The 18,880-nt window shown below is 41.7% G+C and overlaps 1 protein-coding gene and 1 pseudogene across 7 annotated transcripts in view; one reads left to right on the forward strand and one right to left on the reverse strand.

Annotated features, from left to right (window-relative positions):
- The window catches only part of MYO1D (myosin ID), a 348,552-nt gene that overhangs the window by 115,516 nt on the left and 214,156 nt on the right, over positions 1-18,880 (reverse strand). Inside the window, exon 21 of one of the 7 annotated variants that reach the window (XM_060082682.1) lies at positions 13,460-13,498. The exons of the other annotated variants lie outside the window; for them this stretch is intronic. Within the exon in view, the coding sequence (XP_059938665.1) occupies positions 13,475-13,498 (24 nt within the window). The 3' untranslated portion in view covers positions 13,460-13,474. Of the gene's footprint in view, positions 1-13,459; positions 13,499-18,880 lie in introns of those variants that run through there. 7 annotated transcript variants of the gene reach the window in all.
- LOC132478442 (small ribosomal subunit protein eS24-like) lies at positions 13,588-18,761 on the forward strand (annotated as a pseudogene).

Genomic DNA, 18,880 nt, shown 5'->3' on the forward strand with positions numbered 1-18,880 from the left:
TCTTCATGTGTGTTCTCAGGCCTATACGCATGCCAGAGTCCCAGCAGAAAAGAGGGAAAACAGCACCTACTTTCCTCTGCTGCACAGATAATGAAAGATTAAGATCCTGTTGTCACCAAGGCAGGACAAACAGCATCCAGGATGTCTCTTTTGTTCTGGGAGACAGGATGCTAGATGGGAAAAAGCAGTGGAGTAAGGGATGACCTGGGTGTTCATCTCAATTCAGCCGTGTGAGCCTGAGCGAACCATTTAATTTTGGGGGAGGCCATCTGTCTCCTTTTCTGCAAAATAAGGATCCTACTAGGTGCCTCATCTACCTCATAAGATTGTGGCAAGGATCAAATAGGAGCAACTCAGAGGTATAAAAAGATAAATAAGCAAAACCCCCTGCCTTCAAAGGTCTTTACACTCTAAGAGAAGATATGCCAGCAAAATCTGAAAAACTTTACACAAGTGTCATGCCAAGGGAGGTATTGTATGCAAATACATTAGTTAGGGAAGGGATCCTACCTCAGTTATCTTCGGGCAGCCAGAACACACAAGTAAGTTCTCTGAACAAAAGTGAAACTCCTTATCAGGGCTTCCCCCTACTAGTTGCCTTCTTATTTTTCATAATCTGTGAGATCTCTACGCTATGATAAATCTAAACCTTCCTCTTCTTTGGTTTTGAAGGTTTGAGCAGGGCAGATACAATCTCTGATGCTAATCTAACTCAATTCTCCTAGACCCTCCTCCTATGGAGGATCAAACAGTGAACATAACCAGACAAGTAAAAAGAATGCTATAACTTTCTAATCGTTAGTAAAAAGACAATAAATAAAACTTGAACAACATAGCAACTAGAAAAAAAAGAAGGAAATAGCACAGAAGTATTAAAAATGGAAAGCGTTTAAATAACACAATCAAATTTAAGAAAACAAAATTTGTCAGTTTCTATAAGAAATGTGAATGGGATACAACTCTTTTATTGGATGAAAACAGGTCACGGATTAGGTCAAAAAAGAAATATAACTATACTCTGTTATAATTATAACAGATGTTATAACAGATGCATCTAAAACAAAAAGACATAGAACAAAAATGAAAGGATGGCCAAAGACGTACCAGAAAGAAACTAGGGATGGGAATAGTAATAACAGACAAAGCAAAATCCAAGGCAAAAAACAAAACATTTTCATTTTATATTGACAAAAATATAGCAAAAAATGAAAACCACCATCTTCATGCACTGAATAACATGGTACTGAAACATACAAAGCAAAAATTATTCTTATACAAAAGAAATGGACCAAGTTGTGATTTTAGTGGGTGACCCAGTGCTTGGCAGTTCAAGCAGGCAAAAAGCAAATGAGTATGGAGAGTGGCTGAATAATCAACGTATTTGATTATCAGTTACATGGAATTTTTACACACATTTATTGTGGTCCCTGAAACATTTACACATATGTATTATGTATTGGGCCAAAAGTAACATTCCTCTCCCCAATTACAAAAAGTAGGATATGCACTGACCCTAATCACAGTGCAGTAAAACTAGAAATTATATAAAGGTTAACAACACAACCTTATCACTGAGAATTTTTTAAAAGAAGTATCTCTTTAGGCAACTCCTGGATTATAGTTGCAACTACAGACAATGAAGAAGTTAATGAGAAAGAGAATTTTACATCAAAATTCATGGATGGGGCTTCCCTGGTGGCGCAGTGGTTGAGAGACCGCCTGCCGATGCAGGGGACACGGGTTCGTGCCCCGGTCCGGGAAGATCTCACATGCCACGGAGCGGCTGGGCCCATGAGCCATGGCCGCTGAGCCTGGGCATCCAGAGCCTGTGCTCCGCAATGGGAGAGGCCACAACAGTGAGAGGCCTGCATACCGCCAAAAAAAAAAAATTCATGGATGCAGCCAAAGCTATATTCTAAAGAAAACACATTGCCTTAAATACTTTTGCTATTAAATAAGAAAAAAAGGAAGTAAATTAAATACCAAAAATCTAGAGAAAGAGCAAAAGAAATCTATCAAGGTAAAAATTAGTGAAGATAAAATCAGAAATCGATGAATGAGAAAAACAATATAGATGATAAACCCAAGAGCTGGTTCTTTGAAAAGACCACTAAAGAACCAAACCCTTGGCAGGGTCTAATCAGGAAAAAACAAGGCAAAAACACAGATATCTAACATGAGGAATGAAAAAGATTTAAGAAAAGGTGTGATGTCTTTAGAAATTATGAGAATAACATCTGTAATTTCCTATTAATAAATTAAGTATTTGTGAAATGCATGCTTTTATAGGAAAATACAAATTACTAAAAATTGACTCAAAGAAAGATGAAATAATCAGAATCAATTCATAACTAGGGGAATTTTTTTTATGTTGGCAGAAAACACTCTCCTAAATGTTCCTGGGCACAGATGATGGTAGTATAGGCCATCAAGTCCCAGGTAATTCCTATGCTACGGAAAATGCTCTAGAACATAAACAGACACCATCCCGACTCATTTCATTGAATCCTGGTAGCAAAACTTGATGAAGATCTCTTTCACACACACACACACCTAGAGACCAGTCTCACAAGGACAGACGCAAATATCCAAAATAATTAACAAACTCAATTCAGCAGGCTAATACGCCATGACCAAGAGGGCATGGTTCACAAGTGTAAGGATGGTTCACTAATAAGAAATGCATCCATATTGCTCAGCTGATTAATAGGTCACATTTATGCGTCATCTGTGTGTTTGTCCCACTAGAATTATCTCCTTGCTTGACAGCTTTTGCTTTTTCAAGGCAAGTATGAAGTTGTGTCCTTGTACTGTTTTTATTTTACAGTATTCCACGGTATATAAATCAGTATCTCTCTCCAAAGAAAGTTGGTAAATACTCAAATGTATTTATTATCATATCAACCCTACAATATTAGTTTTAACTTTTTTCTAACCACTGGTAATCTTTGGCAGCAAGGCACTGTGTATAAAGGAGAGAACAGACTTCCTCCCCTGTAGAAAAGTTATTACTGGACTAGAAACAAGTATCATGACTGAGCATGGAGACTTTGGCCTGGATCTTTTAATACAACTATTAAACGACAGAGACTGAGTATGTTAATAGATACTGTCTATCTTTTACTATTTTTATAAATAGCAAGTAAGAAAAGAATTAACTGGAAATTAAAACATATGACCCTACTCACACCAAAATACTCCATACATCTTGACCCATCAGTCAAATAGGATTTTAAAAATTGAGGTATAAATTATGTACAGTAAAATTCACAGACTTTTAAGTGTTTAGGTGGATGATTTTTGACACCCAAATCAAGATACAGAACATTACCAGCATGCCAGAGAGTTTCCTCTGAATGTTCTTTTTTAAGACTTAGTTCTATATTTCTAGGTCAAATTGGCTTACTTAGCTTTTGAGAGCTAAAATGATTAGCTCATTACTTAGACCTAGAAAGCCAGAGGTCCACTGTAGTAAGAACAAAATACTGAATTTTCTCTTTATCTTTTCTCTGTTTTCAAGAATTGTACCATTAGGAATATGAGAATTTTACAAAGAAAATAGTTAATCTTTGAAGGTGACAAACCAGACAAATGCCATAATGGTAATCTTAAAGGAACTATTTAAAATATGATAATAATAGAATATAGGTTTATTCAAATTGCTTGAAATAGGTGGTTTGGAATTTAAACTATTTTTTGGTGGGCTACATATTCTTCTCATAGTAAGATTCACTGCAATAGCATCTAACTTCATTTGATTTCTCTTAATGATCGATAATCCTTGGTTTCTAATCTCCAGTTTTCAATAATTAAAAAAAAATTATGTTGAGGCTATAAACCCACAGTTGTTGGATTAGGTTCAGCCTCACTTTGTAGGACAAGAACAGGGACAGGGTTAATACTTCCCCAAAGTCCACTGTAACCACAAGTCATTTTGCTTGCTGTCTTTTAAAACATATATTCACTCTTGTAAAAATTCTTTTAGGTCATTACAGAGTATTGAGTAGAGTTCCCTGTGCTATACAGTAGGTCCTTATTAGTTATCTATTTTATATATAGTAGTGTGTATATGTCAATCCCAATCTCCTAATTTCCTCCCCTCTTTCCCCCTGGTAACCGTAAGTTTGTTTTCTACATCTGTGACTCTATTTCTGTTCTGTAGATAAGTTCATTTGTGCCATTTTTTTAGATTCCACATATAAGCGATATTTTTCTGTCTGACTTACTTCACTCAGTGTGACAATCCATGTTGCAGCAAATGACATTATTTCGTTCTTTTTTAAGGCTGAGTAATATTCCATTGTATATAGGTACCACACCTTCTTTATCCATTCATCTGTCGATGGACATTTAGGTTGCTTCCGTGTTTTGGCTACTGTAAATAGTGCTGCAGTGAACATTGTGGTGCAAGTATCTTTTCAAATTGTCCTTGCTGCCTCTTTTGCTTCATATTCTATCTTTATTTCTCTGTCTGCATCTGTACGTGTGTGCACAAACTTTGTCACTGAAAACTGTGAGGCCTCAAAATGCTAGCAGTAAATTCCAGGATCCCAAACAACAATTTCAAAAAACTGAAGACTTCTGGAGAATGTGGGAATCACGAGAAAAGGCCCTGATACTTTATGACAAAAATCTCTAATAATGGAATAGGCCACGAGCCCTTGAGCTCTTGTGACTTTGAAAAGAGTTAATCTTTTAAAATGGTGATCAACTCCTTTAAAGCCATCCAGGTCTGACCAGGGAGGAAAATGCATGCCTTTTTTTTTTTTTTTTTTTTGCGGTACGCAGGCCTCTCACTGCCGTGGCCTCTCCCGCTGCAGAGCACAGGCTCCGGACGCTTAGGATCAGCAGCCACGGCTCACAGGCCCAGCCGCTCCGCGGCACGTGGGATCCTCCCGGACCGGGGCACGAACCCATGTCCCCTGCATCGGCAGGCGGACTCTCAACCACTGCGCCACCAGGGAAGCCCTGCACGCCTTTTTATAGGGCTTCCTGGCTAGTTTTCACTCTGGGGCCTTCTTGTTCCAGACTTACTCCCAGGAAGCAGCTGCTCCATGTCTTCTTGAGTCAGGGGATCTCTTCTCTTCTGTGATTAGTGCTCTCTGCAAACACCTCCAAGGGACTTCACTAACTTGGGGCTGCCCCCCACCCTAATCAGGGATGTGCTTAAAACACAAAGAGCTTTCAAAAAATTGTACAAAAATCATTTCGTTTCTTCAGGTATCTGCTTGTATTGTGATGTATACACTTGGCCTTTGGGATTTTCTATTCCCTACTTCATTTCTTTGGTTTGATGGCAGAGTTATAATATTTATGCTCTTTTGATCTCAATTAACAAATTGATTTGGCTGCTCAACGATGGAGAACATTCTGTTCATTCTGTTTTCCATTCAGAAGCTTGGAAGACAGATGCTCTGACTTTCTGTAGGATGCCTGGTGACTTTATTTCTTGCTTTGTCTCTTTGTTCTCTGTTCATCTGTCTCTCCTGATCTCCCTTCTTCTCTCCCTTTCCCTCTTTCTTCCTCCTTCTCTTCCTCTCTCTCCTTGGCCCAACTAGCTATAAATCAGAGATCTTAGCGAATCAGATCTGTCATAGAAATAATGCAGAGTTTGGGATAAATAAAGAGTTTATCCCTCATCATTTGGAAGCAATGCTTATGCCCTGAGCCACTATGTAGGGGGTGGCTCTATCCTGAGGTCACTGTGTTGTGAGGATCTCAAGCCTCTCGGAGAGGCCAAGGGTTGACCCTCTGGTCAGCAGTCCTGGTACGAGCCCTCCCAGCCCCAGCGCCAGAAGAGTGAGCATATGAGGGTCCCAATGATCCCAAGCCTCAGTTGTTGAGTAACTTCCAGCTTTTGTGTCTTCCCAACCAAAGCCCTAGGTATTGTGGAACAAAGGTGAACTGGCCCCACTGTGCCCTTTCCAAATTCCTGACCCGTGGAATCCATGATCATAATAAAATGGTGGTACACTACTATATTTAAAATAGATAACCAACAAGGACCTACTGCATAGCACAGGGAACTGGGCTCAATATTCTGCAATAACCCAAATGGGAAAAGAATCTGAAAAAGAAAGGATACTTGTATGGGTATAACTGAATCACTTTGCTGTACACCTGTAACTAACACATCATTGAATCAACTATACTCCAAAACAAAATAAAAATTAAATAAAATGCCATTTCTTTTACTCCACTAAGTCTGGGGTGGTTGGGTACACAGCAATGGTTGACTGGAATTGAAATTTGGAAGCAGCGAGGTGCTACTGTAACACAATACTAAAACAGTTGACACTGGCTTTGGGAAGTGGTGGCAGCTGGAAGAGCCTTGAGGAGCCTGCTGGTGGAATCACGAGGGGCTTTAAGGAGGTAGTCACAAGGGCCTGAAGGGAAGCAAGGAAAATATTATTTCAAGCTTGAGGAAAGGGGACCCTTGATACAAAGCGGCAGGAAATTTGACAACACTGTTGGCTATGGGAAGGTAGAAAACAGAAAACGTACCTAACAAATTCAATGATCTAGATGAGGATTTCTAGACAGGACACTGCAAGTGCCATCTGGCTGCTTCCTGCTGTCTATGAAAACATGTGAGATGAGAGAGATGATCTTAATACAGAACTGTTCAGCTTTCATGCAAAATTTAGAGGAAATATAAAGCAGCCTGCACTTGCTGGGTTTGAAAATAAAACTGTTTCTTATTCCCAGCTTCTCCAGATGGCAAATGATTCTCAAATTGGGAAACGGTTTCAGGGCAATGATCAAGTCCAGGGCGGGACTGTAAAATCCTTTGTCAAAACCTCAGAAAGATCTAAGGCAGTGTTGCATAGAAACTTCCAGGCAGATTAAAGATCTTCAGGGTGTGCCTTTCTCTATTAAACAATGAGGCTCTTAAGAGTCTTAGGGACCTTGTCCCATAGTAGCTCATAAGGAGCCTCAGGTACAGGAGAGCTTATCTTGCAGAGATTTGTGGGTGTGGTTTTAGTGGATTATAAATTGATGCACAGTAAGTCCACCAAGATTTCAAAGGAATTGTATCAGGTTGGACTGAAAGGGACAGAGACATTACAAAATGTGCAGAGGCTTTTGGACCCCCAACCTTTGATGGGCAGGAAGCAGACCAAGAAGGCTACTTCATCTGCTTTGCCCTTTCTGAATTCTTGACCTAAAGGAACCTATGACCGGGCTTCCCTAGTGGTGCAGTGGTTGAGAGTCCCCCTGCCGATGCAGGGGACACGGGTTCGTGCCCCAGTCCGGGAGGATCCCACATGCCGCGGAGCGGCTAGGCCCGTGAGCCGTGGCCGCTGAGCCTGCGCGTCCGGAGCCTGTGCTCCGCAATGGGAGAGGCTGCAACAGTGAGAGGCCCGCGTACTGCAAAAAAAAAAAAAAAAAAAAAAGAACCTATGACCATAATAAAAAGGAGGTGGTTATAAGTTTGGGGTAAATTGTTATGCAGCAATAGTGACCAGAAAATAGAGAAATCTTAATTATGTAAATGTGTCACGGAAAGAATGCATAGTTCAGGATAACTAAGAGCTTATGCCTTGACAAACAAAAATCACTTTCAACAAAACATTTTTCAAAAATTTTACCACGTTGGAAGAACATGTAAGAACACACTCTTTTTCAGAAATATTTTCCAGCTTCATTAAACATTATAAAATTATTCTTTTACTTTCTTAAGGATTCAGAGTTGTTATGGTGAACAGTAATTAGTAAACGTGCTTTAAAACAGATGCATTTTCAGGGCTACTGGCGTTCCTATGACCATACCCCCCGGACCACAGGTTCCAAAAATCATGCCTGTGTGTGTAAAGCACATGACATTCTAATGGTGAAACAGACCCTTTTCTACAAAATATGTGCCATGAGCAGTAACAAAAAAATTGTCTTAAAGTCAGTTTAATCAACTGTAGGCACAAGCACTTAGTTATAAGCCTAGTACTATTGATCAATATTATTCAGGTCAATGAAAATCATTGTAATCAACTGACAAAAGGGCTAAGTTTCTACTATTTATCGATAAGGCCTTTCAACCCTTGATTTTAACAGCTTCATGAAAGCAACTCAGCAAAACTCTTCAATAAACTTCCAGTATCAACCCATCTCACTGCACTGAATAAATGACATCTCCATATTCAACTCCAATTTCTTCCAAATATTCCTCCTCCTGACAGGGATTAAGGGCACCATCAAGAAGAAAATTTACAACCTAGATAACGTTTGCCATCACAAATGAACTTTGTACTTGACGATACAAATTCCTTTCGAGAGAGTTACCCAGGAATCTGGGCCTGCCATAGTCTCCTTTATTAATTTAAACGTTTGAGTCATTTTTCCCTTTCGGTGCACGTACCTCATTTGTGGCATGCAAGTTTGACTTTTTCATATTTAGATTAAGTGTGTCAAAGTCCTTACTAGAAAGGGGGTTAGAACCTACCAGTTCATGGGTATCAGCCACATGGCTAATTGTTTTCTTTTTGCTAAAAATCTCAGACAGGCCTATTGGAGGTCTCTCTCCTAGATTATCTGGCAGTTTGAGTTCCAGGGTTTGTCTCGCAGCTTGGTATTCAGCAAGTTTCTTGAAAAATTGAACTTTAATTCCAAAAAGACTGCTCTGAGGAGACAGCTCAAGAAATCACTCCAACAAGTTTTTAATACCAAGCCATCTAGTAGAACTAAACTAAATCTCCTCAGAGCCCTCCTGTACTTTCAGTTTTCATATATTGCAACCATCAATATGCCTGCCTGCGAGAGACTGACTCCCTTTTAATTACTGCTTCAGATTTATCGTTGTGGGCTTGGGGACCAGATCATCAGATTCATCACAAGGGTGCATGAAGCAAGATAAATGGCCTGAGAGGGCCCTCCTTTAGAAAGAGCATGCAAAATTTAGTACACAAACTCCATCACATCTATTTTGACTATGCAAAAGTTGTAAAATTTCTCCACTTATATTCTATTTATCCCCTATGGTTCATTTAGGCCAACGTTCTCAACCCCGGCTGCACGTTAGGATCAGTGGGGCTACTCTGATTTATTTGGTCTTGGATGGGGCTGGGCATCTATAGTTTTTAGAACCTCCCCAAGTGATTCTAATCACAAACCACCATTGATTTAGGTAAAACCATTACATAACTTCATCTTAGACAGTCAAATTATCATTTTACAAAGCTAATTGTTTTACTAACTAATCAAGTTTTATATGATTTTGAATTTATTTTCTTTTCTCTCTTAAAATACCAACTTAAGTTACTTTCCTTATTGGTCATTTCATTGAATTTTTTTTAACCTTACAAATTAATGATCTTCTCAATGCAGAGATTAATCCCTCATAATTTTAGGTCTCCTTTCCTTATCTTATGTTTGTCAGCAAGTTGAATCCATGTAGACTAGTATTGCTCTATGTGAGGGATGATGAGTGACTTTTGATCACATCCTGGCCATTCTGGGTATTACGTTATGAGACTCTGGATTTAATGGAAACCTTGTACTCTGTCAGGCTTCTGCTAAAAAGGGACCAGTAGGGGAAGGAGGCGCCAATGCTTTACTGCAGGGTGGGAAGAGTGGGAGTCCAGGCCCCACGTGGGCTCCCCAATATCACCCTGCTGGGGAGTATGAGAGGCACCTTAGAGCCACCAGGAGCGGGTGGAAAGCTAGCCCCTCACCTGGCCTCCCCTGACTCTATGGAGAGGGGAAGAGGCACCACCCTTTCCCTGGGTGGGGGGGTGCAAGTCCAGGCTCCCCTTTGGGCCTCTTTGATGCCACCCCAGTGGGGACGGGGAAGGGCACCTCTTCACTTTGGGCAAGGGTAGAGGTCCAGGCTTTCCATGAGGCCTTTGCTGATGGAAGTTAGGGGGGTCTGCAACCCTCCTAGGTGTTTTTCCAGAGAATGTTTGTTGTCAAATAGGCTGCCCACTGCCTGGTCCTTTGGCAAGAGAGAGCAAGCTTTTCTTGTCTGTGCCCATCTGGATAGGGGGCTTCTCCAGCGATGCAGTCTGGGATGTACAGAGACAAAAAGAAATCCCAAGGAGCTCACTGCCATGTTGCTTTTCAAGTCTTAAAGTCCCGACCGAGCTAGTTCACTTTCTCTCTTCACCTTTCAGAGTCTTCTTAACGTTTGTTTTATAAGGTGATGTCCTGGGTTTTTAGCTGTATTTAGCGAGGAGGATAGGGAGAAATGCATCTATTCTATCTTGTCCAGAACTGGAAGTTCCAACTCTCTGTTCTAGATCATGCCTGCAAAAGCATTAGAAAACGTGGCTTTCTCTTTAGTGAGCTCATGGTGCAGCTGGGCAGCCAAGAGGCATACACTGCAGGAGTGGACAATGTGGGCTTAGTGGGAGAGGGGGCTGCAAGTTTCCCTCTGCTTAAGATACTGGTAATTCTCAAATGTGAAGTCAGCTTAGACACTTCTTGCGGTGCCAGATGGGTATTTGGCCTGTCTGGGGAAAACTCAGACACGGGTCCCATGGAGGGCCCATGGGGACCACATATTTGACTTAACCAAGATGAAACTCATTCCCTTGCCTTAACCACTGTGTTTCTTGGGGCCCTATTTCAATTCAGCATCACCAGTGGCACCACGTCCCAAGCCCCAAGGCGTATTTACTGAATGGCAGTTATTTCACCAGGCACTTCCCAGTTCGTCCAAACTTTGTAATGTTGTCGGAATTAGCTTCGTAAACAACAAACCTCTTCAGGCCTCTTAAAATCTGTCGCTCTGCGTTGCCAAAAGCAGTCATTCACAAATCCCTTTAAGAATCTGTAAAAAGCCACAGGTACGCTGTACGGAAAAATGCACAAGTGTTTGCATATACTTATGAATCCCTGAAACTCTTCCTTGTCTGAGAAACCATGTCCACCCTTCCTCAACACTCAGCAATTCATGCTGCTCTGTTTTAGCACGTAAGGAGTTGTCCTGCGATGATGTCCGTATCTGTTTGCCTCACCCACTAAACAATAAGCAGAGGCAGTCTTTCTCCTCTTTATTTCTAGCACCTAGCATAGGGCCATAGTGCCACAGTAGGCAGCAGATGATCACAGTTTATTGCATGTGTGGAGGACGGTAAGTAAAAGGTACAGGTGAGGTTGAAGGGCTCTCTTTGCTCAGGAAACTCCGATGGTTCCCATGTGTTCATCTTTATCAAAGCCCTACCCTTCATCGTAGCCTGAAAAGCCCTTTTCTCCTGGTAATTTCCCCTTTCTCTCCTCACCCTCTCTGGATGCTCTTATCCACACTCACGGTTTAAGCTACCACCCACTCGTCGCTTCCAAATCTGTCTCGATTCTGGATTGTTCTCTAGACAGTTAACTGTCTAGCGGGTCTCCCCATTTTTCGTTCCTCAGACTCCTCAAATGAAATCCGTTTAGGACTGAATGTATTTCCACCCTCTCCTACCACATCTCTGCTTCCCCCCCTACCTTTCCCATCTTGGTGAGTAAGCATCACCGCCTACCCAAGTTGTCCAGGAAAGAAACCTGTGAGTCTAGACCCTTTCCTCTCGATGCCCAAGGGCTTCTACCACTTAAATAGCTCTTGAATCCAGATCCCTTGACCCCTTTAAATGTCCTTGCTTGAGTTTAGGCCCTTGTAATTTCCTTTTTTTAAGATATATTTTAAATTTTATTTATTATTTTTGGCTGCGTTGGGTCTTCACTGCTGTGCGTGAGCTTCCTCTAGCTGCGGCGAGTGGGGGCTAACTCTTCGTCGTGGTGCGCGGGCCTCTCATTGCGGTGGCCTCTCCTGCTGCGGAGCACGGGCTCCAATTGCGCAGGCTTCAGTAGTTGTGGCTTGAGGGCTCAGTAGTCGTGGCTCGCAGGCTCCAGAGCACAGGCTCAGTAGTTGTGGCGCACGGGCTGAGTTGCTCCGCGGCATGTGGGATATTCCCAGACCAGGGCTCGAACCCGTGTCCCCTGCATTGGCAGGCGGATTCTCAACCACTGTGCCACCAGGGAAGCCCAGGCCCTTGTAATTTCTTAACAGGATTATAGCAGCAGCCTCTGAACTGCTTTCCCTGTCATCAGTCCTGACCCCTCCAGTGCATTCATCAATACTCATTTATTGAGCACCTACTATATGGCCACAGCCCTTCTCTCATGGAGTCTGTGTTTTAATAGGGAGTAGGGGGAGCCAGAGCGTAAACAACTGTATAAGGTGACAATGGTGACAGGGTCTATGAGGAGGAATATAGTAGCAGTACAAAGGTGTAGAGGGGGATAGGATGGATGCTTCTAGACAACCCGTTGGAGGTTATTCTGGGCAGAGAGCTGAATGAAGTGAGGGAGCCAGGCAGTTATCTGGGAGGAGAACACTCCAGGCAGAAGGACAAGCAAGAGGACAGAATAAACAGTGAGGATGCTGAGGGCTGACTTTATCCCACCCTCTGCTGTCCACAGGCACTGGACTGCCGGTCTGCAAGGGGTTTAAGAGCTGATAAGGACTGAGCATTTTACTTTGTGACAAGGACTCTGCTAAGGACTTCACATGCATTACTTCAGACTTGTTTACATGCATCTCCTTTCAGGCCTCAACACTCCACGGGGGCGGGTGCTATTGTTAAGATGGGGCATAAATGCAACAACCACCCACATGCTTCCACATATCCTAATGCCTGTGTTTGCCAGACACTGCCCACCGGGATGTGACTCTTCTTTTGTCCTTTACCATTTAGAACGTAATAGTCTTTAAATGCAACATGAGATATTCTTACAATTCAACAGGCTTCGTGAAGTGGTAAGGGATGGAGGAGAAGCGGAGTAAGGGCAGATGCCGGAGGAGGCTCCCTATGGAGCAAAGTGACTGTTCCGTGCACAGAAGCCAAAGAAGTACTCGAGCAATGTCAGGAGAAAGGGTCCTGAACTTGTCCACTCTACCCACCCTGCCTGATGTATCTCCATCGCCGACACATTGTAAAGACGTCTTTATTTAGATATAATTCCAATAAAATAAAATCTTTTTTTCGGTCTGTTATGTCAGGAAATCAGACTCTCCCTGTAGTGCGTTAGAACTTTGCTATAATAATTCAGTGTAAAGAACGTTTGCTCTGAACCTCAACCAGTAACAAAGAAATAAGCTCATTTATTTAATACCTAAGGGTTCAGGACCAGTGCAGGACTGCCTCCCAGTGAGGTGGGGAGGGTCAAGCGAGACAGTGTATGGTGACGTCCATCACAAGGGATGAAAGTCAGCAAATATAAAGTGATTATCTCTCCTACTCTTGTTGAAGGAAGATCTTCCGATGAGACCATCTGCAAACATGAAACCAGTCAGTACCTTCAAGAAGATTTAATTTTTGATACAGATCACAGGATCCCGAGGCTTTCCAGAAAACACACACATTCTCTCCCTGTCACTTTCCCACGTATGTGTGCACATGCCCGTGTGCTTGCATGCGCAAGCAAACACACACACACACACACAGAGGTGAGAAAAATCTAATGGCAGAACTGAATCTGGGGGCAAGTCCAACTTTCAACAGATGATTCCAAGAAATAGCTAGAACGACAAAAGTGAATAAATTTGGTTAACAGAATAGTTAGATCAGTGAATTGCCTCCCTGGCTGCACACTAGGGAGCTTTAAAACATGCCGGTGCCCACAGAGACTCAACTTCATTGGTCTGGGATGTGGCCTGGGTATCAGAATTTTTTAAAAACTCCCCAAGCTATTCCAATGTGCAGCCAAGGTTGAGAACCCCCGAGTTAGAAGCTACAAACATTTTTGATTTGGGCCTGAAAAGTGGAAACTAAATGAAATCAAATTCAAATCTCCTAAGTATCAGGTTAGCAGTGAAAGCACCATATTTTTTTCTGGCCTGAGACTATGGTACCTTTTCCTACATGTTTATTCTTGGGAAAGACAGGATTGCAATTAAGAGAGAAACAGCTGTGCAAATGGAAGTATAATGTGGCAGCTCGATTCCAAGTGCTGTTTTTTTTTTTTCTCCAAAAGAAATGAAGCAAAAGGTTTTCTTTTTCTTTTTCTTTTTGTACCCTAATGCACCACACCTTGAGAGTCCTTGACAGGTAGAACACGACTGGTACACAAGCTCTTCTCTTGATTATGTCATTTCCTGCGGGATCCCCAAGGCCTACAAGTCACTTATCCTCAAAAGGTTACGAAGAAATATTTTAGGAAGCAATTAATATTGTAAGAAAGACCTAAATAAACAAGGAGAATGGGGGGAGAGAAAAAAAGAGAGAGCATCACACTCAACTAAGCCAGAAGATGCTTAGCATTATGGCTCACTAGGGCTTTTGGGCTCTGGTGTCTGAAAATCTGTACTGAAATCCTACCCTAGTGACCAATACCTCTGGGAATTGTAACAGTTAGAGACGACTGCTTATGGTAAATGGTACTAAGCAAATCCAGTTATAATGTCCAAAGTCAGGGCTTTGGGGCAGGAGGTAAACTCCATTTTCACCAGTACTGTACTTAGAAACTCAAGTGATTCATTGATAAATGATACTTAACTTCCTGCATAGAATTCTTATAAAGATGGAGACACAGTATATTCAAATCTCCTAACAGGTGGCGCAGTGGTTAAGAATCTGCCTGCCAATGCAGGGGACACGGGTTCGAGACCTGGTCCAGGAAGATCCCACATCCCACATGCCGCAAAGCAACTAAGCCCGTGCACCACAACTACTGAGCCTGCGCTCTAGAGCCCGAGAGCCACAACTACTGAAGCCCGTGCGCCTAGAGCCCGTGCTCCGCAACAAGAGAAGCCACCGCAATGAGAAGCCTGCGCATCACAAAGAAGAGTAGCTGCCTGTGTGCAGCAACAAAGACCCAACACAGCCAAAATAAATAAACAAACAAATAAATAAATAAATTTATAAGAGAAAAAAATCTCCTAATAAATGCCTGACACTGGGCATGTGACTAATGTTAGTTCTGCTATTTCTTTCCTCTTCTTAAAATAGGATCTGAGTTGTATGCGTTATTCATCATAAAATGGGAAGCGGTGATAGGAGGTTACCATCAGGGTTGTGATTCTGAGGGCTCCAGGGTCTAACGGAAGCCAGGTGCCACTGCCTGTGAGCTTTGTGACCTTGGGCCATTACTTTACCTTGTTGAGCGACAGTTTCCCCTGGAGAGGAAGGTACAGTCATCTGTACCTATATAGCTGCCACAGGCCTGTGTTGGGCGGGCTGGTTTGCTTCTCTGCCTCTCCCACGGGCCTGTGGGCAGACTGAGTGACAGACTATTCCACTGCTAGTGCCTGGCAAATGCACAGCACACAGTAGGTGTTCAAAAAGGCTGACTGCGGAAAAGAGAGCTCTGATAAGACAGTTGTGTAAAAGGAAACCTATTACTGCAAGGTTAGTGACCTCTGTTTCTGCAAATGCACAGATCTTTTATGTGCACGCCTCCATTCAGGGCTTTGTTTTAAAAGGATCTTGTTTCTAGCAATCTGACCTCTGGATAAATGAGGCGGCGTCATACTAATTTCCTTATGCTTTATTTTTTAAAAGGCTTTGTGTTTCTTTAGCGAGATAGCTTTTCAAAGGAGTCATGCATTGGTTCTAATGATTGCTGCTTTCAGACACCGCTTTGATACATCTTTTACATTTGTAATTGAATTTCCACACACAGTACTAATCAAAATGGACTCTACCTCCTGTCCCAAAGCACTGACTTTTGACACTGTAAGTCAGTTTGCTTATTTAGTATGGTTTAGCATTAAGCGGTGGTCTCTAACCGGTACAACAAAAGGCATTTACTTCCAAACACATGTCAGGAAAACAATCAATTTCAGGTTAGCTCTGAAATTCTGACTTTTTTCTCTCATTAAAAAAAAAAATGAGATAACATGGCTAGATGTCACATTTCTTAGAAGTATTTTAAAACCATGTGGCTCACTCAAATCCAATCATAAAATAATGGAGTGCTAAAAGAAATTACAAGGAGAGTGGACCATTTCATTGCCACAGCATCAGAGCAAGAAAAGATTCTTGAAAAATTAAACTGAAACCCTAACATCTTTATCTTTTAAAATTCTTCTTTAATATAGACATTGCTTTTTTTTCTAAGAACGGAGGTTTCCAAATACCCAATATTGCTAAGCAATGCTCTTTGTTGTAACAGGCAAAAATATAAACGTTTGCACAAGATATTCAAAATAATAATACAGCTTGCAGGAACTTCTGAGAATTAATTAGGAAGGTAGTAAGCTTGTTACCCAAATAAATAAATAAACCCGAGTGCACTCAGTGTCTGACATTAAGGGGTTATATACTTTCCTTTAAAGAGGACTAATAAATATAGTTTAAAGGCTCGAGGGAGGAGTGAGAGAGGAGAAGGCTGGCGCGCACCAGCTCAGGCGGTGCCAGACGTCAGCTGACTGCCTCCATTGAGATTACCATGGAAACACCTTCTCCTGGGACAATGCCACGAGGGCAGGGTGCTTTAGAAATGGTGATGGGGAGCACAGCCAGCAGGCGGATGGATTTTTAGCAGGATTCAGCCCTGTAACGTACTACAAGGACAATCTATCTTCCACATGAAACAGTATCTTTCTAGCCAGTCACTGTCAGATAGAGTAATAAAGCATTATGCCTGGCAGAAGTACAATCCATTTACCTCTACAAAACAGTCACACCCTTTCAGATAATTGTCTCTCTTCTCTCACCCGCCCGCTTGCTTCGTATTCTCCATAGAACTAAAGGAGGTGTTTGTGTAAATTAATTGGCTGCTTCCTTAGCCATCAAGCCCATACTGATAAAAAGGGACTATATCAAATAGCATTCAAGGGTAGATTCAAATATTTTTCAAACCAACCCATCAGGCAAAACCAACACAGTTCCCCCAACAAAAGGGTGAGAGGAGTTCCAGCTGAGGTCAGGTTAAATGTTTCAGTTTATGCGGTCTCCCTCGAAACCGGTGAACAGATTTCATGTTTACGCAAATTAAACTCAGTCTTGGCAATCAGCTCCCTGAGCGCCGGCTGGGGAGAGTCCATGGCCACAGGAACTCAAAAGGCAGGGGCAACAGTGCATTGATTCGAGCAATGTGCCACAGCCATGGGGTGCAAATTTTCCCCACTGATTCATAGTGATCTCTAGGATGATACACGGAGTTAAAGAGGCTGTGACCAGAGTTTTGCACACAACGTGGCTAATCGCGTGGGCTACTTTTTGCCTTTGTTCTCTGCATCAAGCTGAGGCTACCACGAGTCTCCCTGCTTTGTAAAACATTTGGATTCTGATCCCACTGCCGCCCACCCTGTATAAATTTTAATCTTTCTTGACAACTGTTTTGGAATTAATGCTTTATTTTGATATTACCATTTACAAATATAGTGTCGAGAGTGACTCAAGGGGGGTGACACTAATTTGACAATAACACCGATTCCTAACCTAACTAACTATGCAGCATTTGTACCTAGAAAGTCACTCCGTAGTTAATAAAGGGGTCACCTGTAACTTGAGTGTTTCATCCTCAGATTGCTGTGTACAGTTAGTGGACCATGCCATTTGTGAGGGTATTCTCAAAAACCTTTCACGGTTTCCTATTTTTATCTTTCCTGTGAAGAGTGACTGGAACCATGGCTAAATGATAAATTGATTGAATAATTTTTGCTAATGGAAGGGGAAAAAAAGGTCTCAAATTTATCTTTTAATTATATTTTGTTTAGGCTTATGTAAAGGTCAGTCATTATCTCCTGAACACAAACCAACTAACCACAGAGAGGGGAGAGATGATTCTTGTAATTAAAGATTGACTGAGACCCCAGTGTGTGCTGGGTTATATAATTTAGGGTAATAGAAAAATACGTGATACCACTACACACCTGTTAGAATGGCTAAAATTAAAAAAAAAAAAAAGAAACTGGTAATAGCAGATGCTGGTGAGGACAACAGAACTCTCGATCATTGCTGGGGGGACTGCATAAATGACAGTCACTTTGGAAGACAGTCTGGTAGTGCTTATAAAGCCAAATTTGGCCTTATCACAGGAGCTAAAACTGCACTTGAAGGTATTTACCCAAATGATTTGAAAACTCACGCCCATACGAAAACCTGCATGTGAATGTTTCTAGCAGCTGTATTCATAACTGCCCCAAACTGGAAGCAACCAAGATGTTTCAATAGGCAAATGGATAAACAAACTATGGTACATCCATACAATGGACTATTATTCAGCAATAAAAAGAATAAGCTATCAGGCCACAAAAAGGCATATAAAAACCTTAAATACTTATTGCTAAGTGAAAGAAGCCAGAATGAAAACGTTACATACCGTATGATTCCAACTACATGATATTCTAGAAAAGGCACAACTATAGAGACAGTAAAATGATCAGTGGTTGCCAGAGGTTTGGGGAAGAGAGAGAATAGTTGTAGAAACATATAAGAAGTATCCAGGTTTTCCTTCCTGGCTGCCTGAGGATCAACCACCATTAGGAATGACACAGTAACTATCTGGACTAGGAAGTTCATGACCAACCAACTATGGAAACAAATGGTCACTGATGTCCTTCATCCTGGAAAGGCAACAGTATCTAAGAAATTTGGGAAAGACCAGACAAAATGTACAAGACTACACTAGGTGGTGGCAAGATAAATGGCTTTGGTGTGATTTACGATTCCTTGGATGATGCAAAGAAAAATAAAGCCATACATAGACTTGCAAGCCATGGCCTGTATGAGAAGAAAAAGACTTCAAGAAAACAGTGAAAGGAACACAAGAACAGAATGAACAAAGTCAGGGGGACTGTAAAGGCCATTGATGGTGGTGACAGAAAGAAGGAGTAAAGATTATGCAGTGACTTTATCTGCTGTAATTGTGCAGATTTTAAATAAGAGGATTAATAAACTGTGAAAACTTAAAAAAAAAGAACTATCAAACAGCAAAGCATTGGAAGAATTTTGTT

This window comes from Mesoplodon densirostris, chromosome 18, assembly GCF_025265405.1.
Source record: "Mesoplodon densirostris isolate mMesDen1 chromosome 18, mMesDen1 primary haplotype, whole genome shotgun sequence".
In the NCBI taxonomy this organism is placed as follows: domain Eukaryota; kingdom Metazoa; phylum Chordata; class Mammalia; order Artiodactyla; family Ziphiidae; genus Mesoplodon; species Mesoplodon densirostris.